Source organism: Mugil cephalus, chromosome 8 (assembly GCF_022458985.1).
Source record: "Mugil cephalus isolate CIBA_MC_2020 chromosome 8, CIBA_Mcephalus_1.1, whole genome shotgun sequence".
In the NCBI taxonomy this organism is placed as follows: domain Eukaryota; kingdom Metazoa; phylum Chordata; class Actinopteri; order Mugiliformes; family Mugilidae; genus Mugil; species Mugil cephalus.
Window position 1 is genome coordinate 24596968 of NC_061777.1, and position 17857 is coordinate 24614824.

General features: G+C 39.8%; 1 protein-coding gene across 1 annotated transcript; it reads right to left on the minus strand.

Annotated features, from left to right (window-relative positions):
• Positions 1-3081: 3081 nt before the first annotated feature.
• Positions 3082-17857, minus strand: LOC125012733 (TNF receptor-associated factor 2-like). Its single transcript, XM_047592850.1, has 10 exons — positions 17353-17857; positions 15458-15536; positions 14935-15033; positions 13736-13897; positions 12284-12358; positions 12073-12147; positions 10035-10520; positions 9192-9369; positions 8959-9107; positions 3082-7717 (listed from the first exon to the last, which is right to left on the minus strand). Exons 1-10 carry the CDS (start codon positions 17538-17540, stop codon positions 7499-7501), a joined length of 1710 nt encoding a protein of 569 aa, XP_047448806.1. The 5' UTR covers positions 17541-17857; the 3' UTR covers positions 3082-7498.

The window sequence follows — 17857 nt, forward strand, 5'->3', positions numbered from 1 at the left end:
TGGAATCACATCAGATCAAAGTCATTCAGAGCTCTCCATATCACCCCGAGAGCCAAGGTAAAGCTTAACCAAGGTAAAGGTGACACATCAAGTGCTTCGTTGAAAAATCATTAATTTCAAACAAGGAGGTATTAACTGGGCAGCACATATAACAGTTTATGCAAGAGTTATGAATCTGGACAAAAAATGTCCTCAACTGGATGTCTCCTTTCGAAGTTTATTTTGGGTGGAAGAATAACATCAAAACAGGTGATGCTAGGCCCTTCGGTTCCTGACTTAGTTCTTGAAGACTTAGAACATGAGTCTGTTTGAGGAAACCTGCCAGAAGATATGAAAGAAGGCACTAAATCGTTGCATGAGACCTATGGCTAAATCAAGTGAGAATCCACCATCATCAGTTTACATCTTACAGGTTCAAAGAGATGCAGAATGCAGTAATTTTGTGGAAGGACAATGGGATAACTATCCCCACATGGTCAGTCTGATGAAAGCCTGCCATTGCTGTTCTTAGGCCATTTTGCTGAAGGTCATGGGTACCATTATGTTAGCCTTGATGGATCAGTCAGGCCAGTCATTCAGAGAGTTCAGGAAAAAGAAAAGCAGTGTGTGCTTGTTTATAATACTGTCTCTTAAGCAGTTCCTGACTCTGACCACCATTCAAACCCTGACTGACCACCCCTCTCACTCCAACACAGTATGCCACACTGACCCAGATGTTGTTCCTTCTGAAGGTCCTTGAAGGTCCTACAGCACCAAAATGTATTTTTCTTGCTGACCTTAACACTGTTGGCTGCTAGTCCTAACTTGCCTCTGCTCATATTGTCATCCATTATCCAGTATTCCCTGTTAGAGTTCCCTGGTAGAGTTTCCAACTTGATCAGAGAGGTAACCCTGCCATTCCTTCCAGGACTTCATATTCATCACATGCTGGGATTTTTGTTGGCAGCTATAATTTATGGTCATGTATTATTTGTTAAATCAAATTTAGTTGGACTTGTTTTTACTCTGGTGTCCTGACAGGCTGAGTTCACGTACAAGAACTGTTGAGCTGGTTCTTTGTTGTTTCATGGTTCTAAAATGCTCTTTTCATTCTTGCACAAGTTCACAAAATAAAGTAAACTGAATTAATACGTCAGGCTGCTCTTGTGAATTTAATGTAACTAGTATGAAAACAATGCTTAAAAGTCTTTATAAAATTGGCATTAAGACCAACAATAAAATAACAGCAACTGGAAGGTCTTCATCAGGTGGTATGGAGTGGAGTGTTCACTTGTCATTGTGTCTCGCATTTATTGTAGCAACAGTTAACAAAGACAATGTTCCTTTAAGCTAAATGAACTGCAGTCTCCCCCTGTCCTAATTTACCCTTTTCTCCTTCTCTCTTGGGGACAGAGGTATATGGAATCCAAGTTAGCCATTTGGCCACTATGTTTTGCAGGAATTTGTGATCCTGACTGATAGAGAGACAACGGTGAAAGCATTTCCTTTCACCCCTACAGCAATAATGATAGCACTTGTCTCACAGCATGAGCCATTATTACACTATGAACTGTTATCACATTATGAGCCGTTATTACATTATGAGCGGTTGTAATGTTTATCGCATTATGCACGTAGCTGTTACACTATGCGCTCATGATTTTATTACATTATGAGCCTTCATTACGTACAACTTGCTACATGTTGTTTTCACCTTCTGGCACCTTAAGATTTACAATGACACTAGTCCTTCTAATTATCCCATTAATTCTTCTATTAGTACACTGAACTGAGAAGGCCACTCATAAAACACTGTTTTTTTGTATTGACTCTTCACTCTAAATGAACCTAAAAACCATTTCCAAAAAATGCCCCTTAGAGCATGTTTGTACTGGACCAGAACCATTCTAGTGGCGGTTCAAGTTACTGTTTGTGCTGGGAACCACAGAATTTAATATTGAGGAAACAATGGAAACATTTTACAAACATTTTACTAACCATTGTGTACTTGCCAGTTCATTAGGTATGCAAGTCCTTTAGATTTTAGCCTCATGAAGGTTCTAGTGTTCAGCATCTGTTTAAAATAACAGAGAGTTGCTGATTCAACGTGTGTTTTCATTTTGGAGACTTCAGCACTATTGAATTGTATTGCGTTGTACTGACACAGGTTTCTATTATTTCGACAACCTGATTGTAGTTAGTGGGCTAGACTAAATAAGACACATGTTAGTGTTTAATTTAATTAAGGTTCACAGCTCCACAGAGCACATCCTCCAGAATAATCATACAGTTGAATTACCACCTTTCTTACACCGTTTCTGTATATCTGAACACTATAACAGTCATGAAGGAGGATTAGTACAGGACTGCTACATGTGTAGTGTATGTAATGTTTTAACAAGAGAGTGCATATTCTTGGCTTGTCTGGATATCCATAACGAACTCATGCAACTGATTTTCTTGGGTCATTTTTTGCAATGAGATTTTTCATCTTAACTTCAACTTCTGTTAAAAAAAATTTAAAACAGAGGAATAGTGGCCCAGTACCATGTTATCCACACCCTAATCCGAATAATGGGCTGGTGGAGACCAAAACAAAGTTAAAAAGGTACATTACCTGAACAGTATTAATTAGACTGCTAGGGACGGGGTATGTTACCCTGCAGATGTGTAAATAAATAACAGGCATATCAACTTGTAATTTGGATCTGCCTTACAATAATTTAATATTGTTGTTCCCTATTAAACAGCACGAAGATAAGGTAAAATCTTTTCTATGATTTTGACATAAATTTAAATAAGTTGTTGCATGTACTGTCTGATAAACTTTATATGAGAACACATTCGATATTAAATGGGACTAAAAATAAGTTCTCTACTTAGCAAGTGTAGAAGCGTACTTGTCCTTCAACTGTGACATGCATGTTCCACGACAAAGACCCATCTTCGGAACAGACCATGTCTTGCTGCTTTGCGGACATGCATTTGCAATGGGCGCCCCCATGTGGTAAAAGTTCATGAAAAACTCCAGTGTGCTGTGCATCAGATGTATACATGCCTGCAGAAGGTTACAAAAATTGAGAGACATTTAACTTCTTTGCATAGAGGGCATCTTAAAACCTTTAATAAATTAAATACAAATATGGAACAAATTTCCTGTAGTACAAAGAGTTTACTAACACACAACGACGTGCTATCCACACAATGTAGCAGAGAGAACAACAAGAATGACCGGTGTCATTGCTACAGATGAAAGCTCTTCATCTTAATCTCAACATGGGCTTTAGAGAGCTCCACAAACAGTAATAGATATGTTAATCCATCAAACTCATATGTTTCAGTTTGAGAGTTCTGAAGTGCTATTTGAAATACACACATCAAACAACATTTGATTCTGTTGAAATAACAGTGAGGCAGTGTGGCATTTCCTACAAGTCATCATCCGACTCGAATGCAATGTCGTCCCCCAGCTGGAGTCTATTAAACAGGGCAAGCTACAATAGAAGCAGGGCCAAAAACAAAAACGACATGTGCTGTATGCGTGTCCGTGCGTGTGACATTTAGCAGGTGAAAACGAAATGTGAAGCCCTTTTGTTATGGAATAATTGTGAAATCCTGGCACACATCAGGCCACACGTTGGACGAGAAAGAGTAAGGATGAACATCGGAGTAGCGCGGCGAGGCTGCGTCTATGAGCACAATTCTGCGTACACTCTAGGGGTGAGTAAACGTAGCAGCTAATTTATTTGAGGCTGCAGTCACACATGCAAAATGTAGTCCACACGATGTGCAACAATATCAACAAATTCAAGAGAATAAAATGTTTTCTGGAACAAGAAAGTGAAAAGTTGCAACCTACCGAGGTCAGACTTTGGAGGCATCATGTCAGAATCAGCCAAACAGACCAACACATGCTTAGAAACCGTTTCAACGTACAACGTTTTTTTTTCAATAAATACAATCTATTTATTATTTAGATATGTTTAACTTTCTCAGGCACACTTCAAACTTGAGCACAGGTCCAAAAGGATTTCACACGCTCATGTGCTGTATATTATATTGATCATGGAATAATAAAAAATAAATAAAATGGTCTACAGTATAAACCAGTGCTTGATATACGTTTTCCTACTGAAACGTCTCGTGCACAGAGAGGTGTCAGCGCTCATTGAGAGGTTTAAAAACACGGTGGATGTGTCTGGTTGAAGATGCCAAAAAGCTGCGTGTTCACGGCGTTCTGACCTCATTTTTAATAAAATAAGACTGTTGACATTCACTAGTTTTATGTATGCAAAACATTCGTAGTCACTTATCACATCTATCTAGTAAAGGGGTTTCATAAAGGACGACAGTAAAAAATAATGATGTAAAAAAATACACTGCACAAATCAAGTTTCACATTTTGGTAAGTTTCAAACTCATAAGTAAGCACATCCACAACTCAACGGGCTCATGGATCCATAAATGAAAAGGTAGAGGCACTTCTTTTTCTGTAAAAAAGAGTAGGTCAGTCAAAGCTGCGAGGAAACACAAAAGTAGGAGTAAATCACGACGACGTCAACCGTCTCCTCTTTTGATGCCTCAGCTCTGCTTCCATCCCAAAGCTCCAGCCTCTAAGCACGACCACAGCCTGCACCCATATGGAAATATAACTTCTCTCTAAGTGGCTCATTTTTAACCATGTTTAGTAGAATCAAGCTGTTAGTAACTCAAAAGAATCTAAAGTTGTAGACATATTGTGAGACAAGGGCCCCACTGAGACACTGACACAAAACACCCAGACTCAAGGGGACACATAGTTACTAAGTGATGTGTCAATGTGGTACGCACACATCTTGGGTCTTTTTGCATCACAGTACTTATTTGTCTCTTAGTAGTAGTGTTGTCTCATTATGATTGCATCTTTGTAGAGGTTAATTTGCATCCATGTGTGTCTTTCCAGTCGTTTTGCGCCAGTTGTTTTAAATGTCATTGTGGTAATTTTGCATCTCTTGGTCTGTTTGTGGTTTTATGTAGTCTTCTGAATGACTTTCCAGGTACTGTCCACATAGAAGATACTAACAAACCAATTATCTTCCTGCTCTGGTGGTTCCATGGGCATCTCAGAATCGCTAAGAGGTTAGCTTAGCTTTCATTTGTTAGTCCTAGTCCTGAAAGCATGGTATAAGAATATTTTTTCCAGTGAATCCCAAGTATCACAGATGCAGTGGCCAACAGAAGTTGTTCTGAAGCCTCAATCTCAAAGGCGTATTAAGAACGGAGCCATCATGCTTCATAACGTACTGTATATCAGTACCGTTCACATAAGTGTCTCTCAGTGTTTCCAGTCCACCATTGAACACTTCAATGGAACATTTCAACAAATAGTGAAAAAAGCCAAAGTTTACAATCAAAAGCCATTTATAGAAATTATTAGTACTTGTATGCAAATATATGTTTATTTCTAATAAAATATGTCATATTTCCATTTGGGAAAATCAGCTCGACTACCATCGCTGTTAATGTTTCCCAGGCAAACAACCCAGAAACTGTTGAAAGCTACGGTGCATCTTCCACAGATCCAACATGAAACTAACACTGCAGCTAAGAGCAAACAAATGGAACAGAGCACACACGCACACGTACACAAAAACATTCACAACGGAAATACTGCACTCAGAATTCATGGAATTCAAGCAATGTCCACCACCACAAATGACTACAAATGAACACCAGACTCTAGAGTTGAAGGCATAGATGTTAAGAAACCGTAAACGAGTTTGAAATCCCAACCACACTACAAACCGTGTGCAAAGCTGAGCGATATTCTGAAGGCTATAAGGGCGTCACACTGTTATTGGAACCTCACCTTTGTCAATGAAAGTGAAAGAAAAAGTAAAATAATAGAAAACATTATCAGTCCACAAAATGTCAGGCTTGACGTGGAGACGGTGAACACAAGCGTCTAGACCTGCGTGATCTATTGCTTAGTTGGTAGGTTGTTTATTCTACATAGCTACTTTGTCACTGCTCCAAGGCTCGTTATTTTCAGTTTGTAGTACGAGACTTTTTTTTTAAAGCTACACTAGCAGTACTATTAACAGGGGGCTACGCAGCTGTTTTCTCATGTTGATGTATGAAGACAGGATTATAAGCAGACTCTATAGTTCCCTCAGCTCTGCAGAGCGTCTCAGCCTCTTTTAGCTAACTGTTTTGGTTTTACAACCCTACTGATAAATCCACTGTACACTGTCTGCAGACACATGAAGTTGGTGAACACAGAAGAGGATTTACAATAGCTACAATAGAGCTATACAATAAGAAAAAAAGATTGTATTTGCTGGTGGAGACCAAAACTGAGTTTCAAGGGGAAGAACAGTGGACCTTGACGTAGACTGAAACACTATCTCGATAATGCAATTTTTGAGGGACTGAAGTTAAGATAGATGAGCTAGCTATGTTAGTGGCTGATGAGTCTCAGTAATTGCAGCTACTACAGCATTTTTCAGTGTCATATTTTGGATTTCTATGTAAACCGAACATGATGAGCCTCATCTATGGTACAAGAAGCCATAGCAAGATAACTGGACATTAGAAACAGGACAGTGCCATATTTGTGTAGTTATTTCACAAGCAGTAAGTTCAACATAGTTCTTGGAATGTTTCTATAAGTTAAAAAGCTCTTGAGGGCCCTCTGGGAAGTTGGAAAATGGCATGTTATGTGCCAAAATCTGGTATAGATGTTAAATGGGTGTAACAGTGCGTGTTTTAGACTCAGTGTCACGGCTCAGTGCATGCAGTCGTATGGTGAAACACGAGGTATAACGATAATGAGCGGAAACATATTTCACAGGCGTAGGATCCACACAGAAAGTTTAAAGGGATAGTTCAGTTTCTTTGAAGTCAAGAAGCATGCTTGTAGTCAATGTAATACCAGCAGTAGAAGGGGCTTGGAGAAACAAAGTAATGGACTGCTGTGGAAATTGTCAGCAGCAAAACCCCAGATAAACCAAACTATCCCTTTAAGCTCTAAACCATTATCAAGTTAGCACTGTGTTATGCTAAGCCTTGTTCAAGCTGAGTGGGTTCTAACTGAGTCAGTCACACTATCAACCAGCTTTGACAACCAGTGTGGCCATGAGGCACCTTTAGACATCTCCATAAATGAAAAAAATGAAAACTATTTTTCACCCTGCTGCACCTAAAGCCAAAGATTATACTGAACCATGAAAGTTGCGTATCGTTACACCCTTCATATGTTATGGAAACTCCTCCAGTCGCTTTGGTAGGTAATTACTGACTGAAACCTCAGTTTGACTGGTAAAACTGTAACAATGGCTAACGAAGTTCTGAAAACCAACATCCACTGCAGCCAGTAGTCAATGTTCTGGTCTTGAATATTGCCGCCAACATATCAAAACCGAAAGAACTAGACAAACCCTAAAGAGAAATGCCAGTTACTCACGATACAAAAGCCTGTTGACTCAAACAGGTTAGTAGCAACAAAAGGCAAGGCTGGATTTATGCCCTCGACTCTTGTCTAGAGCCCGGTGAGGTCGACAATGGCCTTGATGAAGATCGTGTCGTCGCGTATGTAGGAGTTTTTAGAGTCCAGCTTGGAGAGGGGACAGAAGAGTGGGCAACCGCTGGCGATGTTCATATCACTGACAGGCCTCTGGAAGGACGAGGACGAGATGTCGGGCCGGAAGGCATCAATTATGTGCTCCCTGTTGTTCTGGTCGAGCAGCATGAGGGTGACCTGGGTACAGACGTTATGTAAGTGTGGACTTACATCTACTCTGATAGAAAAACGGGAACTGATCCATTAATGCAGTTCCAGTGTTAGAAAAACACTTTAGGGTGCTGCAAATAGTATGATTAACTACTTAACTTGATCAGAAAATGTTATATTATCCAATTACACTGGTGCAAAGAAACACAAAAACAGATTTCACAAGATTTCAATGTGACTACTGAAGCCTCCAGAGAACGGCAGTTATAGCTTCTTTAACTTGGCAGGAGGGGTTCATGCAATCGCGGCTTAACGAACGAAACTGGTGACTATCAGCTGCACCTTTCTTGCTTGTTTTACTGCATCAGGGAGTGAGGTTGAGCCCTTTAAGTAGTCTATGAGTAGACGAACTGCAGAACACAAATTCACCGAAGTACACCAGACTGATTTAGTGTGTGTTCATTCTGGAGTGTGTCAAATTTTCAACGCAAGCGTGAGCTAGTCACATCCTTTTAAGGAAAGTGACCTTATGGCGAACCTTTATTTAACATGGGTCAGACGTAAGTAGCCTGTAGAAATTAGTAGTCATTGATAGTAGTCATCCAAACTGTGGCTTAGGTGCTTAGGTGATTAAGATTAAAGGAAAACAAGTTACAGTTCATGCAACATTAACACAATAAACAATTAATACAATAAAGGCTATTGGATAACGAGACAGGCTAAGGTAAAGACCCTTAGCCTAAACTAAGAGGTTTCCATGCTAGATTTATTATCTGCAGCTCTGGAAAGGTAGAAGATGACATCTATGTCAGCCTTTTTTTTTTTAATTAATTAAACTACAACATAAGTCGTAGCTTCTTGAAAATTATGAGAGACAAGACATATTTCACAGTGGACAATGCCTATGAATTTACTAGTAAGTGTTATATTATCTTTATCCAGTTGCAAATGTAAAGTGAAAATAGACAAAAAGGGCTGGATTTAAACTAAAATATGTGCCTTAATTAAGCCATATCAAAGTCATATGACATCATTAAGATAAGGAAGAAATATTTGAAGCGTTGTAAGAGGACAAATTACACTTGACGAAATATGTACAGCCCTTCCTGTTAAAAGTATTTCACTGTGTGCACAGTAATAATGGGCACTACATTAAACTAGTAGACCCTTGCTCATACTGGTCCTATTCGTTTTATTTATGTTTAAGTCATTGAAAGTAAGCACTATTGTACCGTAGAATTATTTAACCTAATTGTCATGTTTTTTACCTTCTGATTAAAAGGCCACTTGAGGAGTGCGTCGCTGTGTCCTCTCATCACCACAAAGAACAGAGACAAGTGTGTGCCGCGGCCTGTCCCGTCTCCATTCAGGTAGATCCGCAAGCACATCTTGTAGCCGTATTTACTGGTATAAAAGGCTGGAAAACATAACAAGTGCCATGATGGCCGCTGTCCCAGGCAAGAAGTGGAAATCTTTAATCAGACATTGACCGTGTGGTTACCAGGAGAGAACATCGCAGGGGCGCGGCCAGCCACGGCATCCTGCCTCTTCTTGGTGAAATCAGAGATCTTCCAGACAAAGATGCCGTCGTACGTGGCTGCAGACATCTCCCTCATTTTCCCCTCCATCTCCACGATGGACAGGTCCCTCAGGCTCACTGTCCTCTCCAGCTGACGAACCTGCAGTACAGTAAAAAGACTGTGAAGAGACTTTATATCATAGAAGAATAATAATGAACAAAAATAATGTATTGCAAGATGTTTTGCCAATGGTGTGTGAGGTGACATGGGAAAAAAAAGAGTCATTTTTGAGAAATTGTCTCAATAGAACAGCAGTTTGTATGAGCACTGGGAAGAGGGATGGCAAAGATTATTGAGAGTCACTACCCAGAATGAAACAAGAAGCATCACCTGGGATGAACTTCTTTGGACAGAGGGTGATGGCAAAACACAAACAACAGCACATCTGGTGTCTCCAGCAGCCCAAGTGTGTGAAATGTTGAGAAGTGACATGCATCACAAATATAGGGCAGGTTACGGTTGAGGTGTTTCAAGTGGAGAGGCGATCATCTGGAGTTAAACAAGGTGAAAGTAAAACCAGCATAGGAAGTGTAAGAGGTTGCCATGCAAAAATGAATGGATTTGTATGTGACAATCACATGGTTTCAAAGTGTTATTGTAGTTTTACTCAGCACTGCTTATGAAGTAAAGGCGAAAATGATCATTATTATTAAATTATTATTTTAGTTGTGTGAAAGGAACTGACAAAGTAAGATTTTCCTTGCTTGGTGTAACTTGTGTTGTGTATGTATGACAGTAAACTTCTTAAAGCTTGAATCTGTCACCTTGTTGTTGAGGATCTCTATCTTGTCCTGGTCTAGTCGGTGTTGGCGGTTATAGGCCTCCATGGTGGTGCAGGAGCGCTCCATCTCTCTATTGAGAACGCACACGATGTTTTCGAACGTGCTCACTTTGAGCTCCAGCTCCTGGCAGCGCCGGCTCAGCTCAGCCACCTTGGTCTTTTCACTCTGGAGTTGCAGCTCCAGCGCGGCCCCCACAGCGCTGGGCAGCGGTGTGAAGGAGGTGGCCAGTGTCGGGGGAGCACACGCGCCCTGCACGGGAGCTGCACCAACCCCACCGAACTGGCTCATCTTCAACTCCAGGTCCCTAAGAGACTGGTGGAGCTCCTGCAGCTTCTGACTGGCCACCTCCAGGCTCTGGGGCTGCAGGCTCTCCAGACTCACCTTGATGCCCATGATGAAATGCAGAAGCAGATTGAGGTGCTCATATGAACACTGACGCTCGTGGTCATGGATCTTTTCTTTCTCGACCTTGGAGTCAAAATAAAATAAAAAATACAACAAGGAACGCATTTATAAATGTAAAACCTTCATTATTGATGATGTATCCATGTGAAACACTACAGAAGAAACTAGTACAAACATACAGCAATGAAAATGATTGAGATATTAATGAATATATACAAAGCATTCACATCTCAATTTGTAATGTTTTTGAATTTAACCTCACTAAGACAAAAAAAAGAAAAAAAAATATTTTATGATAAAGTGTTATTAATAATATGGTATAATTAATAATATGGGAACAATACAAGAAAATATAAAAATGATCAAATATTAGGAAAAAATACAATAATAATAATAATATAGTATAGTGCAAAACAACAAACAACATCGAGCCTACTGTTAATGTTTTAATGTAATCTGGATTTAGTTTGAGCTTTAACCTTTTAATTAATATGTACACTTCTAAGTCATAGCATTCCAACCACTAAAAAACTGTGCAAATCCTACTGATGTATCTCTTTAACATTTCTACATATCAAGGATTAAAGACCTGAGAAAGTGAAACTAAGACTAAATGATTGTGGCTCAGCTGGAAAATCTCCAGAACTGCAAGGTTTGTCATAAGTGACTGTAGCCTGAGGTGGGAAGAAGGTGTGGGGGGGATGCAGGGAGCAGGTATGATCCTTGACTACGCCCTTATTAGGGACTCCATTATGTGAAGGATCATCAGCACATTAGGCAGGAAGTATGTTCATGATGCTGCGTCACATTAGTGTGCATTTTAGTATTTTGGTTTGATCATTTAAGTAAAGATAAACTAAAACAATGACTTTGACATTTTTTCCACTTGCACATCTCTCCACCAGAATGACACTCATCAGTAAACCACGGTGTCACCACAAATTCTCGCTGCCTCTCATCTGGATCTCCAATCAAAACCCTTGTTCTGTTGTAGGTAGTGTAAGATTTTGTAAAGGAAGAACAAAGGCATAAACTAAAAAATAATACACTTTCCTTGTCCTTGTGCATCTAGTGTGAGTGTACACAGGTTGCATATATGTTTCCCCACTAAATATTGACAATCAAATGCATGTCTCATATCTGTATGAAACAATTTTAAGGCTTATTTTCACTTCCTGTTGGTTTAAAAAATAAATAAATAAATAAATAAAGATATGTATTGGCCGTGCATGAAAAGGTCCAAGTTAGGTGAATACTTTATATAGACATTGTGCAAATGTACAAACATGGTCATCATAATCAACCACATAGTATTAGTTCACAGGCATACAGCAACCATCTCTGTAATAACTGCTGAATAATGAAATACCTTGGCAGTTTTCCTCTAAATTGGTCAAAAGGAAAATAAATGTACATATACTTTATGTCACATATAAAGCAGGGAACATCAAGTTATTTGTTCAAATATTATCCAATAAATTGATTTGCTTTGTCTCGTATTCTATCCACTACATCATAGACATAGTCTTATTTTGCCAAGTTATTAAAAGATCCAGTAGTTGAGAAATTAGCCACTGATACACAATGCAAATTATGACAAAAAATGTCTACTTACAGACGTATCGCAGCCAACAACATGAAATCTGCATGGTGCTTTAAATTTACTGCAGAACTTAATATGGTCCACATACTGCAAAACAAAAAGATGAAAGAAGCTAATGACCAAAAGGTGTATGTTGCAGAATTAGAGCCTTACATATATAATGGTAAATGGGATCAATCTGACAGAATTATGAAAAAAATAAGTCACTTAAATATCTGAATACCTTTTCTCTGGGGATCTTTTTCTTGGCGCAACCTTCACAAATCATCGGGTACTTTGGACAGATTTCATCATGAGCCTAAAACGACAAGAAAAGACACAATTATAACAATATCACAGTTAGGAAAAACTCAGCCTCCTTCACTTTTGTTACATTTCTTTTAAATCATACTTCATCTTCTTGCACTGTACCAGTAATCAGTGATAAACCACTTTAAATTCATAGTTGTCTCACTGCTCCAGTGATCTATGGGTTTTTAGGTGACAGGTAATAACACTGATTGTGTTATAATAATGACACCTGTCAGTGGGTGGGATTTATTAGTGACGAGAGAATAATGGATATATACAAAACATTCACGTCTACACTTTTTTGTCCATATTTTACGGTTTAACCACACTGAGACTGAACAATTGAAATAATGACAAATTGATCTCACAATAAAAAAATGTTAAACAAATTTCCAGACTATTTCTTCACAGCCATATTCTTATTTTAAGTTGCTGTGTGGAAGAATTTTAGAAGCTCTGACGAGGGCCAAACTGTGACAGCTAGAAGACTTAACGTAGGCTAGAAGGTTAACGTTGATCCTGACTATGGGGCTGTGTAGCTGCAGCTCAGACGGGGCGACTGTGCTGACGTGCCAAATACACCTATAATGGGCAAGTGAACATCAGAACTAGAACACAAAGAAATGGATGAAGGTGGCTTGTTTTCTTTTTCATCATATAGTAAAGTGTGTGTGCATCACTTCCCCGGGGAACATATGGCACCAGGATGCAAGAACAGCCCATCTCTATTGCAGTCGGTGCTTGGTCCACAACAATATTCAGGCTGTGGTACAAAATCAATGTACACAGATGCCAGGGCCCAGGTAAAGAACCTTATAAGTGATTCACTTGAGGTTGTAGGTAGGTTTCAATGTTGTAGCTGATCAGTGTATTTGCTACCACAAGGCTTGGGGGATGTCAATAAGATGTTGCTATGGAGTTAGTGCTGTAGAGAAAACTTGATTTCAAGGTAAGAATATTTTTTTCATGATTTAGAAATGTGTGCAACACACTTCAGAGATCAAGCTATCCTTGTCAAGTCTCTATCAAAGTGAAACTAAAAAAAGACACAAAGTGTTTGTGCGTTCAGATTGAGCTCTGACTGAAAGGATGAGCATGAAATTTAATGTAAATGCAGATAGCAGTGTATAATAGCACAATAATTGAACGCGTGATTACAAGTAGTAGGCAATTCCTTCACAGTATTCAATAAATTGATATAGCTGAATGCTTTGGAAAAGCTTAAAATTGATTCTTGAGTTTACAGTATTTAAAAGAATTTGTTTAACATAACATAAATACAGATTCGCTGACGCTGCTGGGATTTTACATATCAGTCAAGTCAAACGTAAGCACAAAACACGGGCAATGTTCGTGGATTATAATAACGTGAGAGAAGCCTGACCTTGATGTTCTTTAACAGGAAGGGTTCTTTGCAATATTTACAGTTCAGCGTCCTCTCTGGACATTCTCGCTCATTGTGGCGTTCCTGTTCGTTGGCTCTCATCAGCTCTTTGCAGGAAGGACACAGGATGATCATGAAGTCACAGTTACCCTCGTGGCTGGCCTGCAGTTAACAAACAAGACTTTTTATAAAAAGTGCGATTATACAATCAGTGTGGGAATGACATGATGAGGGCACCCACTGCATACTGAACCAGGGAGTGTGTATAAATACTTTATATATAAGAACAAAAATCATGCTTTGTTTGTTCTGCTGAAATGTCATTGCAGCAACTCAAAATTGTCTTCAGTAGTAAGGTCAGGGCATGCTCCTGATGGGACGGTGACTGGTGTCCACCATGTGGTGGTCTGTGCGTCCCTCCATGCAGGATAAACTTCTCCACTGGTTCTCCAGATCCTTTCACATTAGTGACATGTGCTCATGGTGAACCTGCTCTCATCTGTGAAAAGAGTTAAGCTCTGTGGTGCAGGGCAGTGAGCACAGGGCCGCTAGAGGACATCAGGCCCTCAGGCTGCTTCTGGTTGTTTGGTCAGAGACATTCACACCAGTGAACTGCTGGAGGTCATTTCATAGGGTTCTGACTGTCCTCCTTGCATAAAGGAGCAGATACCCATCCTGCTGATGGGTTTAGGACCTTCCAGTCCTGTCCACCTCTCCTAGAGTAAGCCCCGGTCTCCTGGAATCTCTTCCACTTGACAATGTGCTGGGAGACACAGCAAACCTTCTGGTAATGACACTGGCCCTAGCCAAATCAATCAACTAGTGACAAATTGTCAGAAAGGATGAGGAGGGAAGCAATGTCAGTGGCCTCCATCTGTAAAACTGCTCCTGTTTGGGGTTCATCTCATTGTTGCCCCTCTGGTGCACCTGTTGGTAATTACATTATCACCAAAGCAGCTGAAACTGATTAACAACCCCCTCTGCTATTTAACTGACCAGATCAATATCACATTAGCTGAACTGACTTCATGCTTTACTCTGATTAAAAAGAGTTTGTGAAATTCCTTTGAGCAGTGCATAAGATTTTATCAAAAACTTTGAATGACTTCCTTCAAGTTTACATCTTGAGCAGCAGTGAATGATGATTCAAATTGAATCAGCATTGTTTTGTTTGGTCGTTAAGTTTTTCACTCGCTCACCTCAAATTCTTTGACCGTTCCCGTCCATGTGCATCCTTCATTGGGACACACAGCCGCCAGGGCCTCCACTTCTCTTCGAGCTGCATTGTCTGGGAAAGCCTGGATGGAAACATGGAGGTAGTTGTTAATGTTGTCTGGTTTGAGTCTTCAGTTACAGTCTGAAGTGTAGTGTTACGAGCGCTCTGCATCAGTTTACTGATGGCCAGGATGCTCACTTTTCTCTCCTGGCTCTAATTCCTCCAAAACATATGGTCACAGCAAAGCAGGACTCTGCAGCCCAATCTAGTGCCAGTGCTGCCAATGATTATAGAATTATAGAGCAGTCACAAATTTTTGTTGTGTTGCATCTACAGTGTGGCACACTCGATCTATCAGGACTCCCGGGATTGTTTTTTGGCTCTCATCACCTGCGAGCCAAAAATACCAAATCTGGCAGAACTCTGCTCTAAATGACTCATAATGGCACTAAGTGCATAGCAATGCTTAACTGAATGTAACTAAGGTTTGGTGAAAATGTACTTACACCACCTTGCTTGAGAATGGAGGTGGGTTCCTCAAACAAGTCTTCTTTGATGCATGCACTGCATTTCTGCGGTCCAGAACTTAAAGAAAGGAAACATACATGAATATGTTGTGGTGCTGTTAAATTACCACCTATCCTTGTCAGACAATATACATACTTGATATTACCATAGTTCAAATGCCATTAGTTCAGGCTTAAGTCTTTGAGATTTGGACTGTTGTTGGAGCAACACTGATCAATAGAAAATTAGATATAAAAAAAAATTCTATTGCAATAATTTTACAACTTACAAGGCACAACAATAGTAAGTTTATGTTGACTGTGAAGGCCGCAATTACTTTAAACGTCAAATTTTCTGTGTCTGTGGGAATTTCATGACATTTAATATATTTACAAATGCACGGTGAACATCTAGATGTTGACAGATAGCCACTCTACAATACAGAGGATTTCACTAAATGTGCAGTGAATAAACCTGATTTCCTGGCACCTGTCAATGTGCCAATGGAATGTATTATGCAGCAAGTAAACATTTTGTCCTCAAGCTGGATGTTAGAAGCAGGAAAAGTCTGCAGTTGGAAGGATTTGAGCGTCTCAAACAAATTATGCTGGCTTCAAAACTGCAGATCTTATGAAGTGTTTACGGTCTGCAGTGGTCAGTCTATCAAAAGTGGCCCAAAGAAGGAACAGTGTCAAACCATTAACAGGGTCACAGGCGGCCAAGGCTCACTGACGCACATGCAATGCCCACTGGAGCTTAAACTGCTGAAAAGTTTAATGCTGGCTCTGACAGAAATACAACAGAGCAACCAGTGCATCACAGTTTGCTTTGCTGCAGTCAGGATTGTCCATATAGACACATTCCAGGACCCAGCTTTTCCCGAAGAGCATTAAATCCAAGGGGATGATCAATGTTATGCACTTCACAAGTTGGTCATAAAAATTGTGACCTAAACAACTTCCGATTTGTTTCTGATTTTATTTGACTTACTTCTTTTCTACCCAGATAGCCACTGTAACTATTACTATAAACAATTAAGACCGTTTTATTTTTCCAGTGGCATTAACAAATACATAAGTAATCCAGTAAAATACAACCTGAAAAATAAATAAATAAAAAAAGTCAGTCTCCATCGCACACATGCGCACTGCAAGAAAAGCAAATCGGTGATCTCACTACCAAGCTTCATCTCACTGCGCCCTTTTATCCAAAAAGGATAATGATGTACGGGAATATTACGTGTTTCTGTGTTTAAAAAAAAACAAAAAAACAAAAAAACTCTCTATATTAATGAAATAAAACTAATGCAAATGCTATTCTTGTTCTTATTTCTGTTGCTTTAATAGAAGGAAAATCGTAAGAAAACTACTATAATATATAGGTTGGATGAATCCTTCTCATCCGAGTTCCCCTTATTTACCACATGGATAAAGGTCATCCGAAACCCCGAACGGAAATGTCAGGTTTTATGTTTTTTTGTGCTTTTAAACAAAAGATAAACAATGATTGGGATACAAAAGTCCAAACTTTAACAAAAAGAAGACCTCTCGCTTAATTCGGCATATATACTGACTTAATAGTAACACGACGCCGGGGTCAACTTCGTGAAATTTACAGGTAAACCTCAACGGACAGGACACCTGGCCAGCCCATCAACGGAGCGACAAGTTGAGATTTTTTTTGTTTTGTTTTTTTCAGATAAAAGTAGCCACTGATTTAAAATCTCGAATCTCAATTTTTATGGTAATTATTTAGTCGTACGTCGCGTTACTTGTAACAGTATGCGAGGCTAAATGTGTGAGATATTAGAATTGGGGTTGGTGGTGAGCAAAGGACGCTCATATGGGGCTACACACGTATAGCTTAGCCTGCTAGCAACCATGACACCACTCACCTCACAATTTTGTTGAAACAGAACGAACAAAAGCGGTGTCCGCACTGGGCTTGCAAAGGCCTTCTCAGGATTTTCTGACACGAGTTGCACAAGTGCTTGTCTTCGAGGCTGTTGGCCAAAATTTTCTTTGGGAAGCCAGGTTTGTTTCCTTCCAGGGAAGATGGTGGAGACGGCTCCTGTGCAGCCATTATTCCCCTTGAACAATATATCGGGGGGTACTCAGCGGGGTGTGTTCAAGATAGCAAACACGGCTGAATGTATTTTTAGAAATAAGCGCCAGCAGCGACTCATTGCTTCTTTAGCGATTTATTAAAGCGTGCAAACACCTGCTTATGTTACAAACCCATGACGATATACGCCCCTCGACGTGGACAGACAAACAGGAGCAGGCGTTTTCATGTGATAAAAGTGACAGCTGGAGATGCTGGCATCAGCTGTAGGTTATTACGTAGGCCGCTAGGGGGCGCAAGCCCGGGAGAAGAGCATCTAGGCCGAGCATCATCAG

Bases quoted from the DNA above. Each gene is read 5' to 3' on its own strand.
- LOC125012733 (XM_047592850.1), bottom strand. From the start codon at position 17,540: ATGGCTGCACAGGAGCCGTCTCCACCATCTTCCCTGGAAGGAAACAAA. The intron at 12,359-13,735 runs GTCAGGCTTCTC...TTGTCGTTTTAG, and splicing joins TCCTGTTAAAGAACATCAAG to GCTCATGATGAAATCTGTCC. The intron at 9,108-9,191 runs GTAACCACACGG...TATGTTTTCCAG, and splicing joins CCCTGCGATGTTCTCTCCTG to CCTTTTATACCAGTAAATAC.